The sequence below is a fragment of the Hylaeus anthracinus genome, unplaced genomic scaffold (assembly GCF_026225885.1).
Source record: "Hylaeus anthracinus isolate JK02 unplaced genomic scaffold, UHH_iyHylAnth1.0_haploid 5, whole genome shotgun sequence".
Lineage (NCBI taxonomy): Eukaryota > Metazoa > Arthropoda > Insecta > Hymenoptera > Colletidae > Hylaeus > Hylaeus anthracinus.
In genome coordinates, this window is record NW_026535322.1 from 4,563,625 (window position 1) to 4,585,798 (window position 22,174).

Consider the following 22,174-nt stretch of genomic DNA (forward strand, 5'->3'; position numbering starts at 1 on the left):
CGTTGTAAATGCAATTACATTAACTTTATCATTGCATTGCACTGCCATCACAGCTACCTCACGTTATGTATCGCCGCACGCATTTCTTTTTCTCGCTTTTGTGTTATTTTTTTTTTCCTTTTTTTTTGGTTACCATATTATTATTCTCGTGCGCGCCTCCCTAGAAACTTAGTCAGATGTCAGACGATCGCGCTACGGCTAGCAGCAACCGGCGCTCCGAGGCAGACGAGCAGCTACTCCTGAAGGAGTGGGATTTCACCCGCTTCTTCCAGGGTTTTAACGAAAGGTTGGATAAGATGAAACAACAAGAACACCCACAAGAAACGCCCGACACGAATAAGTCTGGTAGCGAGGATCTTTCTTCGTCGTCTACCGAGAGAACCTTGAAGAGACAGCAGCAGTTGTCACGTAGGAAGTACGAAAATCAGCAACAACAGCAACATCATCAGAAACAACAACAACAACAACAACAACAACAACAACAGCAGCAGCAGCAGTTAAAACCGGTGCATAGACGACAAGAAAGCGACTCGAAGCTTGGCAATACGTCCAGCGCTTTTGCACGTGCTTTCCGCCGTGAGAATTCCGATTTTTTTCCATCCGCAAGACACTCTGCGTATTTACAGAAGTCGGATTCCTCAAGGTCGAGTATATTCGCAAGCGGTAATCGGCGCGGAAGCGAGATAAGTGTTGCTGGCATTGCTGGTAAAAAGGGCAATGCTGTCAGTACCGGTGAACCGGTACTCACAGACTTTTCATTCGACCGTGACGGTCTTCAAAGGCCTAGAAGAGAAAAGACAGAGAGCGAGATCGTTTTCGGTAGTAGACACGAGGCCAGAAGGTTCGACTTTGGACGCGATAAAGACGACACTACGAGGAGACGCAGTTGTAGACCATCAGATGCGGTCTCTGCCGCTGTTGACGAAGCAGGAACTATAAAATCTACGGCCAGTACAACGGCTAGCGAGTACAGCCCCATTGTCACTCAGGTCAGTCCCCCCTACGAGCCCTGCCTGTGTGCTTGCCTGAGAAATATCTACCGCCGTTACCTTTTGTCTATACCTTCGGTCTCTATACCTTCATGATCTTCATTTCCCACGACATCCGTACATATCCCCGACGTGTCTGTCGATATACTGATATCTTTTTTCAATGTATCTGTTCTAGTAGGTCACAGGTCGCTACTTTATGAGTTAATTTAAATTTGTGATCCAACTCCAACTTTTGGGACACCGTGTATATTTAAATAACGTTTTAAATTACAGTACATCTCTTGTTCAGGGTGTAAACAAATATTTGATACATGTAGTTAGATATAGTTCGACAAGAGTGCTATTTGATAAAAGGATGAAAATTACAAAAAGAATATTTTTTTCTGTTCTGTTAAATTCCAAGGAACCATATAAGTCGCAAAAGCAACATGATTTCTCACAATTCTTAAAGTTTCAACCAATTACATGACCGTGTCTGAATTAATTTTTCTTTTTTCTTCTTTTTTTTAACGAGCACACTCCAAAAGATACGGAAACCAGTACTGTATAGAGGCAGGAATGATAGTTTTACAAACGATATTGTGTAGCCTTTCTGTTCATTGAAGGAGGAGCCCACTTTGAACGCTTCCAGTGATGTGCAACTTTAAGAGCCCTTCCTATACGAGCGACGACATCGACGTTGTTGATCAAGTGTTAATTGTATCTCACTACTTGTCACTTGCTCTCAAACAAAGCCATCGAGATCCTCTTTCGTCACATTGCCGATGCCTATAACAACGTTGACGTCGACATTTGTTCGACAGGACTCTTCAAGGCTGTACCATAAAGTATTATTTTGTATCGAACTGTTTCGTATCTAACGAAACTATCGATATGCACAAATGATAGAAAACGGTTTGTGTACATTTGCTAAAATTTAATTATTAATAGGATTCTAAGATCTTTTACGATCTAGATGTATATATTTCTTTGTCAAAGCTAGGATAATTAATTGTTTACACTTTGTCAAGAGTGAGATTGTAATATTAAATTCATATTCAGTTGTCATTTTGACTTAATTATCATTTTATTAACTTTTAGTTTAGTATTAAAAGATATGTTTTATTTAACTTAATGATACGTAGTAGAGTAAGGTGAAAGGGCAAAGTTCAGCTAATTGTTATTTTTATCCCAACCCTGTTGTATGCGTCACGGACAGTGTTTTCACCCTAACAAGGGTGGATCACCACGCGCTGATGAGTATCGATAATTTATTTTTATACAAATAGCTTTAAACTTCGAGGTATTAATGTCGTTGGACTGAGTTGTAGTTACCTTGAAAAATTAGAGTCAATATTATGTTTAGACAATAATTACAATTAATATTGTTACGATGAAACTGTGCCCTTGGTGTATACTGAAATAAATAATTGGTAAATTCATCATTAACTAAATGTGACAACTGAACATGAATTCAACTACACGCTTATATAAATTTCTAACATATTCATTTATTCAAATTTAAACATGAGAATAGGATATTGACAGACATATTTCTCAGTGAACTCTTACATCCATTTTCCGACATTTAACAGCATACAACAATCAATATAGAAAGCTAGTCAGCTACGCTCGAATTTTAGGCGCATTTCCCAATTACCTATAATAACCCTGTCTTCGTTATTTTTTTAACATTTAAAAATGTGAGTAGGAACGATACATAACTACTAGTGCTATCAGTATTATTCTATCAGTATTACTATTATCTTCTCTACTATTTTACTAGATCGTTCCGTCAGACAGAGATGCATAAAAGTTTATAGAGAATTGTTGGCATACCATTAATGTATACTTTGGTATAGTTACATCGATTACATTTTTTGTCAGTAATAGTATGTTGTATTATTATTCTGACCTAGGATGGGAAGATTTTTATATAATTAACAAATATTTTCTCGCATATTTCTTCTATTACTTCGTGAACGAACATTTAGATCAGAAAAATAACACTCTAACGTGACAATTAATTGTACTTCTCTTCAGATATCCTAAATTTAACCCTTTGCTGCCTAAATTATATTTGCATTCTACTGGTCACTGGTTCCAAGTTAATTTTTTACTCAAGATGTGGATATGTTTATATGAACAGGTTCATTTTTACGAAATCGGTTGGAATATGAAGATACGCGACAAAATGTATCCCAACAATAGTAAATTTGTTTACAAAGAAATCGATAAGGTACAAATTCGTGCCCGTTAGACAATTTTAATTGCAAAGGGTTAACATTTTATTCTATACATTTTATGTCAATATATCATTTTATCGTTAATATTATTATTATAACTATTATTGCCGCTTCAATTGCTGCTGCTACTTCTATCGTTACTACTACTATCACTAATAGTAATACTATTATTACTAACAAATTATCTCTGAGCTTCGATACTAATTGGGAAAGGTGAGACTCTTTCGAAAAGTATTCTATTTGTAATTTACACAAATGGATTTTTAAACTATTTTCCTACACATGATAGTTTCCAAAATATTGAACAAGTTTCAGTAGCTTGCTCCACGCTCGGGAGCTCTGTAACTCCAGCAATTCTAGAGACCTATTTCTCAAAATTTGACTCAATATTCTTGAAATGTGTATCATCGATTTATGCAATCCACCCCACATTTGGAAAAGGAAACAGAATCACCGAGATGCCTTGTGTGTCTACACAATTGAAAACAACCACTTTAAAAAAAATCTTTCCTCGAAGATCAAGTTCGACACTATCGAGGTTTCGAATGTGGCGTAAAACAGCACGAAACAACAGTTGCCCTCACATCCAGGAATCCTAATGTCCGTCATCCGAAGGCATAGATAGAACGGTGCGATCGCTAAGACACCATAATCACCAACACCACTAACCCTCTGTTTCGAGTACCATAATTGCCATCGTCTCTACTACTATCGCTACTACGATTCCATTTCTCTTGGTACTAATCCTCTCCATCCTTTCGAGTGATGCATATGTTTACCTCCTATGCAGAACAATGCGTCAGGCGTTACTTCTACGACAACGTTTATCGTCGTTTCGAATTCCATGCCTGAGTGGACGAGATTAACCGCATGGAATTTCTTTGAGGATATATATATATATTTGTCTTGTTTCTACGTTAACACCCTCCTATGAGGGGAAACTGCTAATGTTGCCATGATCGTTGCAACAAATAAAAAAAAAAAAAGAAAGAAAATATGAACAACGCAGGATTCTGGAAAATGAGCAGTCGAAAAGAATTTGTGAAAGTGTGTCTCATAAGACTTTGTTCTCGTTAAATTCTCGAAAATTACATCTCCTAAACCAAACATTTTCGCCTTGTTACGAAGCTTAGATGACTCACCCTGTATGCATTATGTAAAACCCCAATTTATAAAAGGATCTCAAATGCTTAGAAGTTGTTTTTCTTTTGTTAAATAACATTTACATCAAATGCAAAGATTAAGCTTCTACTAAGTCTTGTATGCGCCAGGTCTCTGCGATTGGATCAAAATTCTGTAAAGATTGACACGGTTTTTCTTTTTGACGTCTAACAATGTTATTTTCACGTGCTAACGGATGCTTCGTGATCTCTCTGCAAACTGTTCACTTTCACTTCTATGTTTATAGGAAAAAAAAAAAAAAAAAAAAGAAACGATAGGCGTGTGATTAATCCCATGGTCCTATCCGATGCATGTTCATTGAAATGTTTCCTGGTCTCCAAGGAACACGAAACCTCGCATTAAATAATGTGATCATCTCGTAATCCTCTTGTGATCTTTCGCGAGCTACCTTCTCAGGCGCACTCTTTTATATGTCAAATGAAGTTCTTCCACTTTACGAGAGAGAGAGATAGAGGAATGGAAATAAAGCTGGAAACGATTGAGATCGTCGATACACCGACTGTATGCGTGTGTCCTGTGTTAACAGATTTTAATATCATCTGCTTGAAAATTGCACGGCCATGAATGAAGAACTTTCAAAGAGGGAAAGATGTCTACAGAAAAAAAAAAAAAAATACTCGGAGAGTATGCAAAGAAAAAGAGAAGTGCCACAGTAGAACCAGGATAACGTCGAAAAGAGCTAGATTGAGATAAAAGGGGAAAAGTACATATACGTATATAAATGTAAATATTACATGTAGAAATGTATTAATTATTATACGTTATATGTATATTTATATTTATGTATCCAAGTGTATGTATATCTGCATACATATATAATATATACGCACAGCAATCGCTAATCACTGATAATTGTTGGATTCACTCCTTTCGCAAAAGCGTACGGAGTTGTATCTTATGACCGAAATTCATCGTTTTGCATGACGCTTATAGCGTGTACAATGTGTGTGACGTATACCTGTATTGCCATATCGCAGCATGTGCCAAGCATGCTTTAATTTTGTGTGTTCCCCTTGGTCGTGGTGCGAATTGCCAATTTGTGTTTTCTTTTTATTATTATTATTATTTTTAAAACTAGTGTACGATACAAGAGGCTGCACATTTTCTTACTTGTGTTAGATACTGATGCTTGAAAGTAGAATCGTTTGTATTAAGATAAATATACATATCTAATAGATGTGTACCTTCAGTTGCGCTTGTTTCGTATTATTTAATAATTTAAACACTGTGCGTAGTCGACCTCTTTTTTTTTTTTTTAAGTATGCGGAGACATTTACGTCGATCACACTTTTAAGCACTTGCCACGATCGAAGTATAGCGATTACCGTATTTTTAATACCATCTGTCGCAACGGGATAATCTTCCTTTGAGCCTTACTCTTAACGATAGTGTTAATGATATTACTTTACAAAAAAATAGTTGTTTGTTCCTTGGTATCTTGATCGACACCAATCGAGTCAAAGTTATTACTTTCGTTTCGTTTAATTTCATTTTGCAACAAAGTGACACGTGTACATCCTTATCGCCCGAGGAAATTCTCAATAGTATGTAATGCGAAATGATTGAACTATGTAGCCGTTACAAACTTGTGTATTTATATAAATTGATGTATGATGCGATTACTTACGTAAGACATTTTTATATTTCCCCGTGTTGCACGCTTTACTAATGTTACAAACGTAATATAAAAAAAAAAAAAAAAACTTGAACTTCAAGTTACTTATAATAATCTGCATCCGTTGTTACTTTAGAACAATTGTATTGTTATATGTTTTTTGCGCAGTAGACTGACGAAACGAAAGTTGAAGCGATTTTGTTTGTTTGTTAATTAATCCACATTTTGCATGCACTCATTTCATTTATGTTTTGCACTCGTATTGTATACTTAAGTACAAATTGTTTTTTTATGCGTATGCGAAAAACAAATGTTCAGAATTTTTTTTTCCTTAGGCTTATTTATCGATTACATAGTAAAGTTTGTTAAATTTGGTCCGCGTTATTCAAATTTCGTTCGGTAATTATTTTTTATAAAATTGCTTTTTCACACAATCCTTCGGTTTCTTTTTGCGTTTGTTCATCCCTTGCTTGCGTTTTTTCGTTTCCGAATGCTATTCTAATGGTCCTGTTCCTCGTGGTCCTTCGTTTCATCGTAACTCCGACCATTTCCGTTCAGAGCTCCTCGAACATGTTTTTCAATTTGTCCTCTTACGAATTATTTAATTAATTTTAATCTGTTTTGTGGTATCAAGGCCTGAATTTACTGTAAGTAAACAAAGATTGTTAATTTAGAACATATTTATAAATGTTATGTAACTCTTTGGTAATACTCACAAAAGCAAAAACAGAACTCAACCTGTATATTATTATTTGTGATGTGAAATAACTCTTATGTTTGCTAAAGGAATAAAATTAATTTTTTTTAATGGAACCTTGTAGTCTAAATAAATGCTGTTTTAGTATGGATAGAAATATATAATGTTCTATTTAAAAAGATTAATTTTCTGAAGTGTGGACTTGACATAGTTTGCCTCTGAAATACAAATAGATATTTGGTTGCTTCGTTGTTTTTTGCAAGTTAGCCTAACGGCTGCAGGTTGTAATTAAAGGATAAAAGTTCAGGTCTTCATCCTTCAGCAGATCTTGTTACTTTTTTACGTTTGGCATCTGCTTGTCACCCTGGAAGTCGTTTTTAACTGTTGATCGATTGCTTTGCAGAACCGAGAAGGTGGTGATCGGTCAAGAGGAGGCGGAGGTGACTTCCAGAGATCGGACTCGTCCCCTGGATCACGACCAAGCTCTGTCCTACCTGATCTTCTCACCTCATCTCCGAGTCAACGACAGGACAAATCAACCAGCGAGGAGGTCAGATACTTATTCATATCCTTTACCTTGTCCGCAGTCGTAGATGCGAAAACGCGTATTCGCATATATTTAATCATGCTTAACACGTTTAATGTCACGTGGATCACATAGATGATCTGTTAGTTTGATTTTACAACGTTTATGACGATATTAAAACTCGTAATTGTATTTTAACGTTCTGCAACTGGGTTAAATACAATTATATTACAACAATCTGATTGCAACACCTGGCTTGAAACTTCTTACACCAGAGCGAGTACAGTCGAAAATTTATGAATGCTAAAATTTTCCTTTAATTAGTAAATCCGGAAATACATGAACATCGTTAATAATTACATGGAGTTAAATCTTTTAGGTCCAACAAAATGTAACACATTGTTTTATATTGTTATTAGTAATATATTACGACAATGTTAGTCTTAACAATGGTGAGTGCTCAAAATTATCATGATTTCCGCGACATCGAACGTGTTAATAATGTTATTGCAATCTTTTCATGATAGAATTTCAATAAGCGCGTGCGTCTCCTTTTTCCAACAATACACCCTTTTCCTGCCCAGTTTTCTTTTCTCGTGGCACTCAATATATGTGTTCTTATCGAGACACGATCTTCCTGAACGTCATGATCTATCTTCAGATATTGGCACCGTTTATCGATTTTTAACGCTCGAAAGTATTTTGTGTAGACTACTACCCCGCTAACTAATAGCCAATCGTGTTCATTGCACTTCAATTATGGAAGAAAGTTAACGATTCCCTCATGAATTATTTTTATTGTTGTTTACTCCAAATTATTTTTCGTTATAAATCACAGAGAGTTTCCTTTGAAAACTTCCATGTATCTCAAAGTGTTTTTAAGATATCATTAGGGGACGAAACTATGAGGGGGTAGTTTTTCAGCATGGTAAAAGTCAACAGTTCGATGAACGGAGTCAATAAATACGTGCGTAGATATGTACGTGTATGTTACTGTGTCAATCCACGAACTTGAACAAATACAGTGTATTTATTTGGAAATAAATTGGATTTCGTCTTAATGACGAAAGAAAATGTATCATAATAGCAACATGAAACATTCGTAACAATACACGTTGTCGAGTTCGAGGGTTCACACATAGGACGCCTTTTGCTTTGTGTCAGTACCTTGTGAATGCTTTGCTTATAGTTTTCTACGTCTGATAACTTACTGAAACGAACATGGTACTCAGTTCACGGTACTTGTAATTGTCGTTTTAGTGCAGCAACGTAGTTGCATAGCGTGCTATAGTTTAAGAATAATAATTTATGAACAAATAGTCCACCTGAGGAATAATTAGTTGTACATGATGTATCTGATTACGTGGAAAATATTGCAAGGGTAAGTTCAGGGACCGAGAGCAACGAGCAAGTGTGAATTTGGGACAGTTGAAAGTAAAAAAGAAGTGGGGGCTTTCGATCATAAAACGTCCCCTTCACCAAGTCGATCTTTTCTTCGTTTTGACTTTGGTAATTGATTTATGTATTAAAAGTTGATGTCATGATTGTCAGTCAGACCGTAGTATAAAAATTCTCGAATTTGAATCAAAGTTCCTTTTAAACGAATCGACGCTAGAGTTGTCCGATCGTTCGAAATTCAAGTCGAATTATCTGTTTTTCGCATTCGAGCTGGTTATTTAATTGTTGGGGTGTGCAAAAATCTTAAAATCTTAGACATATTATTAGTATATATTATTATAATTATAATATAATATATTGGTACATTACTTGTATTTGATATATTATAGATTGCATCGTTAATACATAATTCAGGTCAAATTGTTCAATTATTCGACTTATTTGAATGATACGAGTAGATATAATTCAGTCTACTCGAATCATGGGAACGATACGCGTGGAATTTATTTTTCATCAGAACCAGGAATCAAGTTACACAAAATACTCGGCTCGTTTCGAATACACGACTTGATTTTTCCGGTGTAGTTGGACAGTTCTAAAATCGGTGCACTGTAAAACGTTATTCTATAATAAATTATTGCGTATCATGTCCCCTTATATTACGCGAGAATCCCGCGCAAGCGATCACATTGCGTTTGTCAACGTGACTAATTCAGGATTCTGTTGTGTGTTGTGGGACACGTGGGAGCTCTAATCCGAAGGGCAGGACCCTTTCTACTGACCATCCCAATCCCAATACTAATTGCAATGTAAGTATTCATTTATCCATTTATACTTCAGTGTCGCTTCTGTTTCCTTACGAGAATGTTCCTATAATGTACAGACGAAAGAAAACACAACAATACCCCTCTTATGTTTCTCTTAACGTTTGGTTTTCTTCACCGTATGCCGCGCGAGGAATGCCGATCTCACGTGTGCAAATCTTTTCTACCAGACTTTTGGTTTCTAGGTTCTTTCTTTGGTACGGGCGGTGATCTCAGCACGATCGGGATTGCACCGCTTTTATTGGCTCTTTCTCTTACCAGTAACACCACAAAACATTGAACACAAAACGCAAAAGACATATGTCATAAAACACAGCGGAATGGCGCAACATTTAACACAAATTACACATCACAATGCACACACGCTCACACATACCTTGGAATTTCTGGTCTACCTGAAAAATACGTAGGAATAAGATGACAAAAATTTCATGGCAAAATTATGGTTATTTAATTAAAGATCGGAGGGATTAGCATTTTCTATATGCATATACTATGTTTGTTCTGTTTGCAAAACGTTTCCGTAGCTTTTCTTAAAGTTTTGTGCTTCAAGCTTGTATGATTATGTTTTTTTGTTTGTTTATTTATTTATTTGTTCAAATTTTCATGGTTTTTTATGCAATATTTGTTTTGCGGTACATGAAGTAATGCGTATCGTTTGACCGTCTGATGCAATGTTCTTTTACACTTTCTAATTTTCGTACGAATTATCGTAATTCTCTTGCTGCATGTAACTCTGTATATTTATTTTGTGTGTCTCTCTCCTAATTTCTTCATAAACCGTTACTACTACCCCATCAATTATAATACTTTGTTTTTTTGGTTGTTTCGTATTGTTAGTTACAGTAACATACACATCTCCTCGACGGTATTAATTTATGTCACACGCCACGTTTATATTTGGACCGAGACTGATGATCATTTTTGTTGCAGTATCGGCAAGCTGTTAAATCACCACCTCCGTTTGCGCTTCAACAGAAGCAGAGGTCTTTCCTGACATTTGGATTCGGCGCTGGACCAGCCAGGAGGGAGTCTCACGTGAACGTTAACGTAACACCGACCAGTCACGATTTAGCCTCTGATACGCCTGAAATACGCAAATATAAAAAACGTTTTAACAGCGAGATACTTTGCGCTGCATTATGGGGTAGGTGCATCTCTACGCGAAATATTATCTGATGCATTTCACAATATGTAATTTAATTTAATCGTTGTAGGAGTAAATCTGTTGATTGGCACCGAGAATGGCCTTATGCTGTTAGATAGAAGTGGTCAGGGTAAAGTGTATCAACTGATCAGCAGAAGACGATTCCAACAAATGGAAGTCCTCGAAGGTCAAAACATTTTGGTCACAATTAGCGGAAAGAAGAATCGAGTACGAGTGTACTATCTTTCCTGGCTCAAGAGTAAGATTCTACGAACCGACGGACACAGCGACGTGAGTGTTGTACCTTTTGGACGACACGATACTCGTTGAAATTTGTTTAACGTGTTTAATCGGTACCCTTTTAGCAAGTGGAACGACGCAACGGTTGGATCAACGTTGGTGATCTTCAAGGGGCGGTGCATTTCAAAATAGTCAAATACGAGAGAATAAAGTTTCTCGTTATCGCGCTGAAGGATTCCATAGAAATTTATGCATGGGCGCCGAAGCCTTACCACAAATTCATGGCTTTCAAGTCGTTCGGCGAGCTCGCGCACAGGCCACTTCTCGTAGATCTTACCATAGAAGAAGGCACAAGATTGAAAGTGATCTACGGTAGCGCCGATGGCTTTCACGCTGTTGATTTGGACTCGGCTACGGTTTACGATATTTATCTACCAAAACATGTAAGAGCGTCTCAGCGACATTTACCCCTTTGCACTTTTACAATTTTTTAATACGATCTACCTCGTGCAAAAGGGTTTGATATAATTGACAGTATCAACAATTTGCAATATAAGTTACTTTTTGATTACAGACTCAGGGTCCTATTTGTCCACATTGCATTGTCGCATTACCCAACAGTAATGGAATGCAGTTACTGTTGTGTTATGATAACGAAGGTGTATATGTGAACACTTACGGTAGAGTATCCAAGACGATGGTCCTTCAATGGGGTGAAATGCCTACGAGTGTTGCTTATATCGGCACAGGACAAATTATGGGCTGGGGCAATAAGGCGATCGAGATTAGGAGCGTAGAAAGTGGTCACCTCGACGGTGTATTCATGCACAAGAAAGCTCAACGGCTCAAGTTCCTTTGCGAGCGTAATGATAAGGTTTGTACAGATTGATTCGATCAACTTAGGTCACATATTTGATTGTCAATTATTTCTTTTTTAGGTATTTTTCTCGTCAGCAAAAGGCGGAAGTTCGTGCCAGATTTACTTCATGACATTAAATAAACCTGGCATGGCTAACTGGTGATCCCGAATGAGGCCAAATCTGGCCCCAACATTATCTTCGCGTATAACGATACAAAATCTATCGCGTGTATCAGGATATTTATCTTCGATATTCATGTTAACTCGTTTTTCACTGCCAAGATTAAACAACGCCATGGAAGACAGAAAATGTTTGCAGCGCAGTCAATATCATTCTCAATTTTATTATAATCGTCGTCGTCTTCGCCGTCATTATCGCCATCATCGCCACCATCAACGTCATCGACACCACCACCATCATCGTCATCGCCACCGTCATCGACATCGACACTGTCATCGTTATCGTCGTCGACATCATCATCAGTGCCACCACCGTCACCATCACGACCGTCATCGTTCACCTCAGCGAGACCATTACGGTCGATATCACTGTTTTTGCTCGAGTAATTGCACATCAATTCAGGGAAATGAAACCTACCGCGAGGTATACCTAAAGAGTTTTCAGTTGTTTTTCCAGAGTACACGAGGGACGCTAATATTTGTAAATCTTCTTGTAAAGAAATTTCTGCGCTTTTTTAACCGATTATCTTTCGTAATACGGCTTAGCGTATGAGAGCACACGTAGATTTTTTTATAAGATGGTTCCTTCCTCACACCTATGTCCCTTTACATAAAAGAGAGTAGGAACAAAGTACATGCACAAAATTCATTTACACTTTTTGTGATAAGATTCGTTACTATTTTTATCATTGTCTGAGTATCTTCAACGCTATCAATTTCAAGCTTCATCTTGGAAGTACCGTCAATTTCGAAAGAAAGCAGAAGAAAACTTCAAGAACGGAATAAAATTTCAAGAGTAATGACGATAATTTCCTGGACGAGTGCACGTAGACGACGAATTATCAGCGAATTGTAACAGAATCGTTGTAACCCGTTCTGTTATCGTAGATGCAGAAAATTGTGCAATATCGATGCTTTGATCTGTACAAACAAGAAGACCTTCCGAAATAAGTTTTTAATGAGTGGCAAAACTTTTTTATGATAACAGTAACTACGTAAAACCTCTTGATAGCTCGCAAGTGCAGATACGCGAGCAAGAATATGATGTGAATGAGTGTTTGCGTTTTCCACTGAAAAAAGAGACTATAGAGAAAGCGCGCGCGCGTGAGTGAGAACGAGAGTAACGGAGAATGTACAGTGTATGTTTTTTAAAATTACGTTTCATTGAATCCTGTATTTTCTTATGAAATCATTCGATGCAATTTCGATTAGTTTGAAAGTGATCGCTTCCATGGTATACAATTAATTGTAATTACGTATGTTATCGCACCAAGTTTGCGTTAGGAAAGTCTTCTAAATGAGAGAGCAACGGTATCGAAAGAATAGCGACGGACTAAAACGGTATAACTAAAATTATCGATAAGGGAAAAAAATAACTGCTAATGTTATTAATTGTATAGTTCATAATAGTCAAAGGACTTATATGTTGATTCCTGCGATTCAAGATAATGACGATGATGATACGACGATATAATGCATGGCGTCGGATAAATTGCATTATTACAAGTAATAGATTTATATTAAGATTTTTTGACACGTATAGGAATAAGATGAAAAAAAAATTTTCATTTTTAAGGTATTTACAAGTATATATCGTACGTTTATTTTACACTTTCTTCTTCGCGAAAGATGTTCGTACTGGTATAGTCATGGCGTCGTTTATTCTTGACGATTGATGTAGGCGAACGCAGAAAACGCCTTCAGCTTTTATAAAGAATTTATAACTTGATAAGGCAATGCGCACAGGAAAAGGATGGTCTTCCTCTTCCTACTTCTTATTCATTCAATGGTGTATGCGAATCAAAAACAATTCTTATTCATCTGCCAGGTTCATGATTTTGTGTATAATATGCTTTAAAACTTAACTCGTAATAGAATAGTTTTACCGATTCGGTTAGACTATCTTATGACTGACTAGATTCGAATCGCGACATTTTCTATTTAAAACAGAGCATAGGAACAAATTCTAGTGTATTTGAAGAACTTGTCAATGTTCTGAATTATTTACAATTTAGCAATACATACCATATTGTAATGTTTACCGAAAAAACTGAGATTGTCATGGAACTTTCAGCTAGATATAATTTTAGTTTGATCTGTTCAACGTATATAATCTAACGAGATTTCTCAAGATATTCTATATTGTAACGGTAATCGAATTTAAATTGCATTTTTTTTTAAGGCTATATGCTCTTTATAGTTATGTTTTTATGATTGGTGTATATTTTGAATAAATATGAATTACGTAATGTACAATGTACACTATACGAGGATAGTTCATATTTGCAATTTAAAATGTTGTGCAATCATAAACAATTAGACGTAGCGAATTATTAAGTACTTTTGGGATACAATTTTGTAATTGCAAATTATATTCTTTTCTTTTCTTTTTTTTATATCAAGAGAACTTATTAAGTACATATTTGTCCGTATATCGTTGAAATAAGAAGTAAGAAAAATTGTAGCAATAATACATAACGAGAGTGACTTTCGAATTTTTTTTAAATAAACGCGTAATGTACACTCATTTATTTATTTGTATATAAATACATGACGTGATATGTGATAAATGAATAATACGGCATGCTTATTTGTTTTTCGAGCATGCGTTTCTAAGCTTTTTACGAATTTATTGAAATAGAGAATGGTTAACTTTTCCAAATGTTATATCATTATTTGCAATACTTTGAACGGGGCAAGACACAGGAAAAATAAAACAAATTCGGAACAAGTAGGTGCAAAGAGGAGGACTTCCCACAGGTGCAACGAAAGACTGTTTTTTGAATGAGTAAAAAATTTCTATTCTGCTGCAATGGAGAAAAACGCAGATCAAGGAGCGAGCTTTGAGTACGCGCGCGCGTGTGTGAATAAAAGAGAGGGAGAATATTCGGCGAATGAACTACACGTATGGACGGTTATTTACGAATGACATGAACTCTATTATTATAACAGTAATACTAATTACTACTTGAAACAGATTCACGAATTAATTTTTGTGCAAGAGAAATTCTCTTATTCCTTCGTCTCTTTCGGTTCCTTTGCGTACTTTTATGTTCCATCCATTATCTTTACTTGATCGTCTTGCACATTGTTTCCCAAAGATGGTAGTGATGATTTCTTAATATTATAATAATTATTATTGATGTAGTTTATGATTGCGATTATTATATCTATCCGTGTGTCATTATTGACCATCATCATGCGGTGTATTATGATTATAATGATTAAGATTACTACTATCATTATTATTAGTAAAGTCAAATATACAGACAATTTGTAATTGATGCGACAGTCATTTCTTCGTGTGTCCTATCGCAACTTATGTATAGATACTTATATGTATACATATATACAATGAAACAAAATAGTCAAGTATAAACTTGGACATAAATAATGGAATATACATTTAATAAAAAAAAGACACAAGCGGTACTTTTAAGTAAAATAGAATTTGGTAGATAATTATTTTGTTATCTACATTAATTTTATCGGGTACAGTATATAGCTTTTACAGTCTGTACTTTTTTTTTTATTAGAGTATTTATGCTTTTGCAATTTATCCAATATTTTCGGGATTTCTGTTATTTTCATTTGAAATTGTCTACCTGATTGAGACGAAAATATATTTAAAAATATAAAAATATGAGAGAATGAAGTATTTTTATAGTTATTGATTATCGATAAAATCTATACACAAAATGAAATTTAGAATAGTATATCTAGTGTCGGTAAAAATAATATTACCGACTATCGATTGGCACCGTTCAGACCCAAGAATGGAAAACTACTATTTCATGACAAACTTGGACGTTTTGCCACTGTGAGCGCTGTATGCAAAATTCTAAATTTATTTGGATACTTTCACATCTATAGTGGCTATACCATTTACTGTCCTGTAAAACGCGCAAAATGTATACATAGATCTTATACATAAACATTATTTCTTTTTGATTTGGCCTGCGTTTTTTTTTTTTATTAAATGCATATTCCGTTATTTATATCCAAATTTAATAGTCGGCTGTATGATAACAGGCAGATAACATGTTCTGCCTAGCATCGTCCATATTCCAACATCATCTGTCGTTCAACGTCCTTCACGTCCATTAAGACCATAGTCCATCATCCACCAGCAACATCATTCCCATAAAAAGGTATCAAACATATAATACAAATACTTAAATTTACCCTTTGACTCGCTCCACTAAAGTGGTCAACCACTCCATGCCTTTCACAGGCCGCAAACATTATCAAGCATTCAAGTTCGTCGTTGCCACGGTAAACATTAAAAACTGCAGAAAGCGCTCGAAGCACTCAACATAACAGTAGCAACTGCACCTGCCTTGCAGCGGATATTAAAAACCACTGTAAGCCACTCTGAAATTCATCGTATGCATACACTGGGTTCCGTGAAACCACGGTAAGGAATCGCTCACGCGAACGTTAAATCACGGCGCGGCTGGTTGTGGCTGAATGCGATGAAAATTGAGAGAGAATCCGCTCGGCGCGGGGTGCGCCGCTGGCTGAAAGTAAGTTGCGGTTTCGCAACTGAAAAGCCGTCGTCCTATCCTCCTAAAACGATGCTTTAATACGGCTTAACGAGTTGACGTACAAAGTCGCCGGATCGAATTACCGAAGCTTACGTCGAAACCACGCTCGATCGGCCGTTTATCCAGGACAATGAGCCACGAATGCTAGTTATATAGGCACTTGAGGGATATTAAACGATCGGAGGATAGAAAATCCATGCTCGCCGAGATAACGATGCTCGGGAGTTTCCTGGACCACCGAGCGAAACACGATTATGCAGCGTATTCGTGGATGACACCGTATAAAGAGAATCCAACAACGAGGATTACTGGATCGGCTACCCGGTATGGTAAGCAGTTACATACAAACGTCTGGATAATCGTTTCAGGGATGTGTTTGCAAGTGTTTGGTACAAAAAACGGAGTAATCGATCGTTAAGGGAAGTGTGCAGTCCGGACTCTAAATTTCTGGGAAACGGATACTAGCAATCATTTGAAAGGTATAAAGTTTTATTGCTCGTAGTCTAAGGAATTGTTGGTTAAAATTTCGTTAAAAAATATTGTTATATGTGGGAGTTATATCAATTATCTAAGTGTCTGCTGTTTTGATCGCGAATCTGTGATTTCGAATATATAGGGAATTTGAACAAAATATTTGTCTATCATCCATCGTCCACCGTTCATCGTCATTAATTGTCCATTGTCCACCATCATCCATCATTGTTCATCATCATTTACGTTCATTATCATCCATTAGCGTCCATTATGCATTATGTTTCTGGAGTACCTATGCAGATATTTGTTGCAAGAAACGAGCCAGACGAGTATTAATGGGGGAGTTCTCTTTCTCTGACTTTCTTTTGTGTTTCGATATTTTTTTCTTCCTCCTTTTCGGAAATTTGTCGATTTCCCGTTTGCGACATATGGTAAACGATAGTTTCAAGTAAACTTTACAATTTTTGAAGACAATCGTTGCAACCGTTTTTCGAAAACGGTGTTTTAAAAAAATCACGTTCGGTTTGCTCCGCGTCAATCGATCACTCGTCATGCTCGCCTATTCGGTGTCAGGGATTTTGTTGAAATTGAAATATGTTGCAGTACACGTCAAAATCGGGGTGGTTTATGTCATCATTTTGATGTTTTCGAAATTGTTTAAAAAAATACATACCCTCATAGTTGTCAGTTTCCACCAATTTTTATGAAAGTTGACGCTCATTCGTCATTTATTCCTATTTTTTTTTCAACGTGTTCTACCCTCGAAGTTTCCCGTTTTATCTTTTTTTAGTAAAAAAGAATTAATCTGCTTCCGTAGAAATGTTGTATAAAGGAACGCGAAACGGTCGCAGTTGAGTTTATTTTACATAATTAAGGAGATGAGAGGAGCGCAACCGTTTTTATTTACTTATTACGACCATTGCTCGTTCGCTGAAAGTTGATGGACTTTTTCGTAGAGTTTTATTTATACTGACAGCTGCAGCGGGAGGAAATACGGTAGCATGTGCTCATACGTTACACGTAGTGTGGGCAACCTGTGTTGGGGTAATAAGAGCAGAGTGGAGTTAATCGTATTTCATTGAAAACAATTTGAAATTTACCGTGCGAGCGTAATTTGCTTACTACACGCATATCATCGGAAAAATGATGAATTTCAACGATTTACGATTTTTCGAAGAACAAGTATGCAACGTTTCTATAGTATGTAAAGTTTGAAGCGTCAGGGATTTAATTATTACGAAACTATAAACGACACTATTTCGAGGAGTAATGTCAGATCCGAGTCGATCCTGTCGAATCGTTTAAAACTCCTCAACTTTGAGGTCGTGCGTGCGTTGGAAAAAAAACTGTTTCCTCAACTTTTACGAACACGGCGTTAAACTTTAGAGTTTCTAATTTAATTTTGTCTCCTCCTGCCGGGGCTGCGATTTATGCTCGCAGAGTTATGACGATTTAAAGCAAACTCTCTACATACTTTCGCTGTTCGGTACAGAATTTGATTTATTCCAAGGATACTCGCGCGGAGTTAGATAAATGCATAAAAACTACAGGAGAAATGGGGGAGAGGGTAGTTTTGTCTGTTTTTAATATCTCAACCCAATACGTGTCAATGTTGCTAAACCTCATCATTTCCAAACAACCCCAGCTTCAGTCCTCAAGAAGCACAATCCATTAGCATCAACGTCCACGTTCCTGTTTCTTGTAACACCAGCCATTGCGACTGTACTCACCAAAAAGGGTTAGAGAAATCAAAAACCTTCGGTTTTGAATAAGTTCAAGATACTCTCTCTACTTCATTCTGGAGGTCTTTCGAGAGGATCTAAAGTGTCCCCAAAACGTAACTCAAGAGGGACCCCAAAACGTGTGTACACCAACACAGTCCTCAAGAAACCCAGGCTACTATCATCAGCATCCCCGTCCTCTTCGTGTAACACACCGACTATTACAGCTCCGCTCCTCCGCAGAAAGGCGAGAAAACGAAAACGAAAAGCCCGGGGATGAAAAAAGTTTACGACTGATAATTTGCAGAGGCACGGACAGCGAGAACGACGGGTCGAGGGTTCTTCGATGAGGCTATAGGGAAGCTGAGACGAGCGTCAGGAGTAGGTGGGATACCTCCACAGGTGAAAGAAGGCGGCAGTTCTAGCGATGGTGATAACGGGTACGCGCTGGTGGTGGTACCAACGGTGGTCTACGGTGATGGAGCGAGCCAGCTGGAGTTGGAGCTCTCGTGCAGGAGAGAGGCAGGACGTTACTCGTTTGCAGGATACTGACGGCGTGTGTGCCAACGATGGTGAACGCGCCCGGACATCGATACAGCTCCGCCGCCACTTTGCCCCTGATCCTCTCTGACCCTCTCTGATTCCCGCCACCCTCTTGCACACGCACGCACCACAGCCACGGTCTCGTATACTCGTTCGCGTACCATTAGCTCCAGCAACAGAACCTACCCTCTGTCTTGCTCTGTCTCCACTTTATCCACACTCGTTCACCCTTCGCTCTGGCCGTCTCTGTCGCGGGCGCGCGCATCGTCCGCGCGTGCCACCCACGCTCTCCTGGCCGCTCTTTCTCGATGGTTGTTTCTCTTCATCGTTGATCGTCAACTTTACTTTCCCTAAGCTACTATAGACGGGAACTTGGAGAATGATTTAAGTCGTATGACCCGTACACGGTGGCAGAGCAATGGTTTGGCTCATGCGGGAGTTGAGTGGGATACTAACGGGGATAGGTAACGCACTAGCGAGTAATTCGAGTTCCTTGCTTGGGCACGGGTGACTTGAGAGCGTGGATGAAGATAAACTTGGATTTCTACTATAGTGTCGTTTGTTAAAGAGTTTAACAGATTGAGGAACTACGTTTGGGGGTTGGAGAATTAATTTTTGAAAAACCATCAATTTTCTCACTCGTTGAAGTCCTGACGCGTGACCTTGACCGTTGAAATATCGTCCATCGATTGGCAGGCTCCTGACGACATTTTCTCTTCGTTGTTCCTGTCCGAGTCTTTGTCCTGCGGTCTTTCCTTCTTCGCTTGTCTCTGCACCCCTCCAGTTCTGCTCCAGCGGTCTTTTCCTTTCCTCGTCTTGGCCCTTTTGCCTTATTCCCTCGTCGAATGCCTTGTCCGTCGAGATCGATTTGAAGTTTTGCTGATGCAATCGTGATATCTATTGTTCGTGCCGTGGCGTCTTGGCTCTTATTTTGTTTTCAGTCGAACGTGTATAGATGGTTAAGAAAGGAGAATTACCTATTGTTGCAGGCGAGAAGGAGTCATTTGTTTCCCCCTTTTTTTTTTAGAACACTGGAATTCTGTAAAGAATGCCCGCAATGTTCGCGATATATTCCTCGGGAAAGAATTGCTCGAATTGTGGACTCGTGAAAGGTGAAATTATATTTTCTTCGTATTAGTTGGGTTTTGAATATATTTCAATTATTTTATTCATTTTTATTCATTTGAATTGGGGTAAAGTCTTTCAGTTTTTTCTAATTAAATTGAAATAAATGCCAAACAGTTAGAAACGAATTTATGCACTTTTCGAAGGGATGATTAAATCTGGGAAAAATTCCTGTTTAAGTATAAATTCGGTAAAATAACTTCAATATTTGGATACTCGTATTTTCTTACAACAAACGTTGTAACTCTAAGTCAATAGTTAAAATTATAGCGTCAAAAAGGTTGTATTGAACGACAATTAATTTTTTCCTTTCACGAATAAATAGAGGACGATAACTTTTCCAAAAGTTAGTCGATTATTGGCTCGATTAACTATGTCACAAGATAAGTTGAAACGATTGCCCGATACTGTTTTGTCGCGTAAAGTTCGATCGAGGCTTCAGCGAACGAACACGTCGCATGGTAGAAATAACACTAGGTTTGGATGGCACAATGCAGTCCTAATCGAATGTTCTAATCACTGTCAATATCGTTATCGGTGAAATATAGCGCCTGTGCACACAAATCAACGCTTATGTGTGTACACCCTTAGTCGCGTGCATGTGTAAAGAGCTCTCGATCGTACTCCTCTCGCTCGGTTACACAAGTATCACATACTGAACGCTGAGTTGTAACCACTCGCGTTTGTAGATACTGTATAGAATAACGTGGTAGGATACTTATGGAAAGTAGAGCACCATTTAGAAAGAAAATAGGAGCAATGAAATAGTATTACAATCGTTAGAAATGTATGTACGATGTATATATAAACATTGCATTTTCATATAATTTTTCTTTGCTATATATAGAACATATTATTTATTACAGCGTTCATTCGATAACAAGTTTATTGGACACAATGTTAGGCGAAATGTTTCGTGACTGAAATCGAATTATTATAAAATAAACAATAATCGAGAAGTAGGATTGATAGGGGAATCATAACCATGGTACCACTGTAGGTGCGTTGGTTACAAATTCATAGTACGAGGTCAGAGGAAATGGCGTCGTATGTTTTAACGAATTATGCCCTTTTGGAGTTTCAACTGACACGTCGATGTATGATCTGAATGGTGCATTTATCGGTTAACCGAATGGCCGACAAAAGCGTAACGCAAATGCTAGATCGCTGTTACTATGCGTTCTGTAATGCGCATACATATATCATGGTACAAAACTGTTTAAACACACGAATGTACATGGAATCCTCCGTAGAACAAATGACAAAAATGTTCACGATCTCGCGGTTTCATTATCAGTTTTCAAAATTTACGTCGAATGTAACTGCAATTCATTCGTAATATCTAACAGGAAGTCGTCTATTATATTCGATGTCATCGAGTTTAACCCTTAGAAGCCACATTTTCCAAATTAAATTTGAAAAAATATCAATGGATTTATCATTCGAACAATTTTCACAGCTCACGTTCTTTTTTAACCGGTATCCAAATTTGAAACCACGATACGAATTCCAAACAACGATATCACGAACCATTTCGTGAATCATTTTGATGGGAAACCCTGATACCAGCCGGGCCACGCGATTTGGATTCGTCGAATAGTTCCGATTAAATGTCGCGAAGAAAATTTTCTTTTTTCTCTCGCAGCTGCTCGGTAACGGGCGTGATTGGAATTTTCAAGTGGGCACTTCTTGGGCGGCCGACAATGTTCAAGTGACGTGGCGCAGGACCCTCGCGGAGATCTTCGAAATTAATGAAACTGAAATTCGCCAAAGCGTTTTCCTTTCGTACGGAAATCAGGGAAATGTCGATCGATCTCTCGCTCTGCGGTCTCTCCGCCACATGGTGAACGACGAGGCGGTAACTAAGGGAGAAGGGAGA

General features: G+C 37.5%; 1 protein-coding gene and 1 long non-coding RNA gene across 11 annotated transcripts in view; one reads left to right on the top strand and one right to left on the bottom strand.

The window, feature by feature from the left end:
* Positions 1 to 12,656, top strand: part of LOC128895517 (serine/threonine-protein kinase mig-15) — a 25,669-nt gene extending 13,013 nt beyond the window's left edge. For 7 of the 10 annotated variants that reach the window (XM_054158176.1, XM_054158177.1, XM_054158180.1 and 4 more), the window contains 7 exons: positions 165 to 989; positions 7,115 to 7,261; positions 10,393 to 10,606; positions 10,677 to 10,897; positions 10,972 to 11,289; positions 11,421 to 11,720; positions 11,785 to 12,656. In XM_054158176.1, coding sequence (XP_054014151.1) covers positions 165 to 989; positions 7,115 to 7,261; positions 10,393 to 10,606; positions 10,677 to 10,897; positions 10,972 to 11,289; positions 11,421 to 11,720; positions 11,785 to 11,868 — 2,109 coding nt within the window. In that variant the 3' untranslated portion in view covers positions 11,869 to 12,656. The remainder of the gene's footprint in view (positions 1 to 164; positions 990 to 7,114; positions 7,262 to 10,392; positions 10,607 to 10,676; positions 10,898 to 10,971; positions 11,290 to 11,420; positions 11,721 to 11,784) is intronic. The other 3 variants (XM_054158184.1, XM_054158185.1, XM_054158182.1) reach the window with 2 other exon arrangements.
* Positions 5,444 to 7,100, bottom strand: LOC128895586 (uncharacterized). The gene is made up of 2 exons (XR_008461826.1): positions 6,731 to 7,100; positions 5,444 to 6,659 (listed from the first exon to the last, which is right to left on the bottom strand). It is a non-coding gene; the product is annotated as an uncharacterized LOC128895586 (long non-coding RNA).
* Positions 12,657 to 22,174: the final 9,518 nt, after the last annotated feature.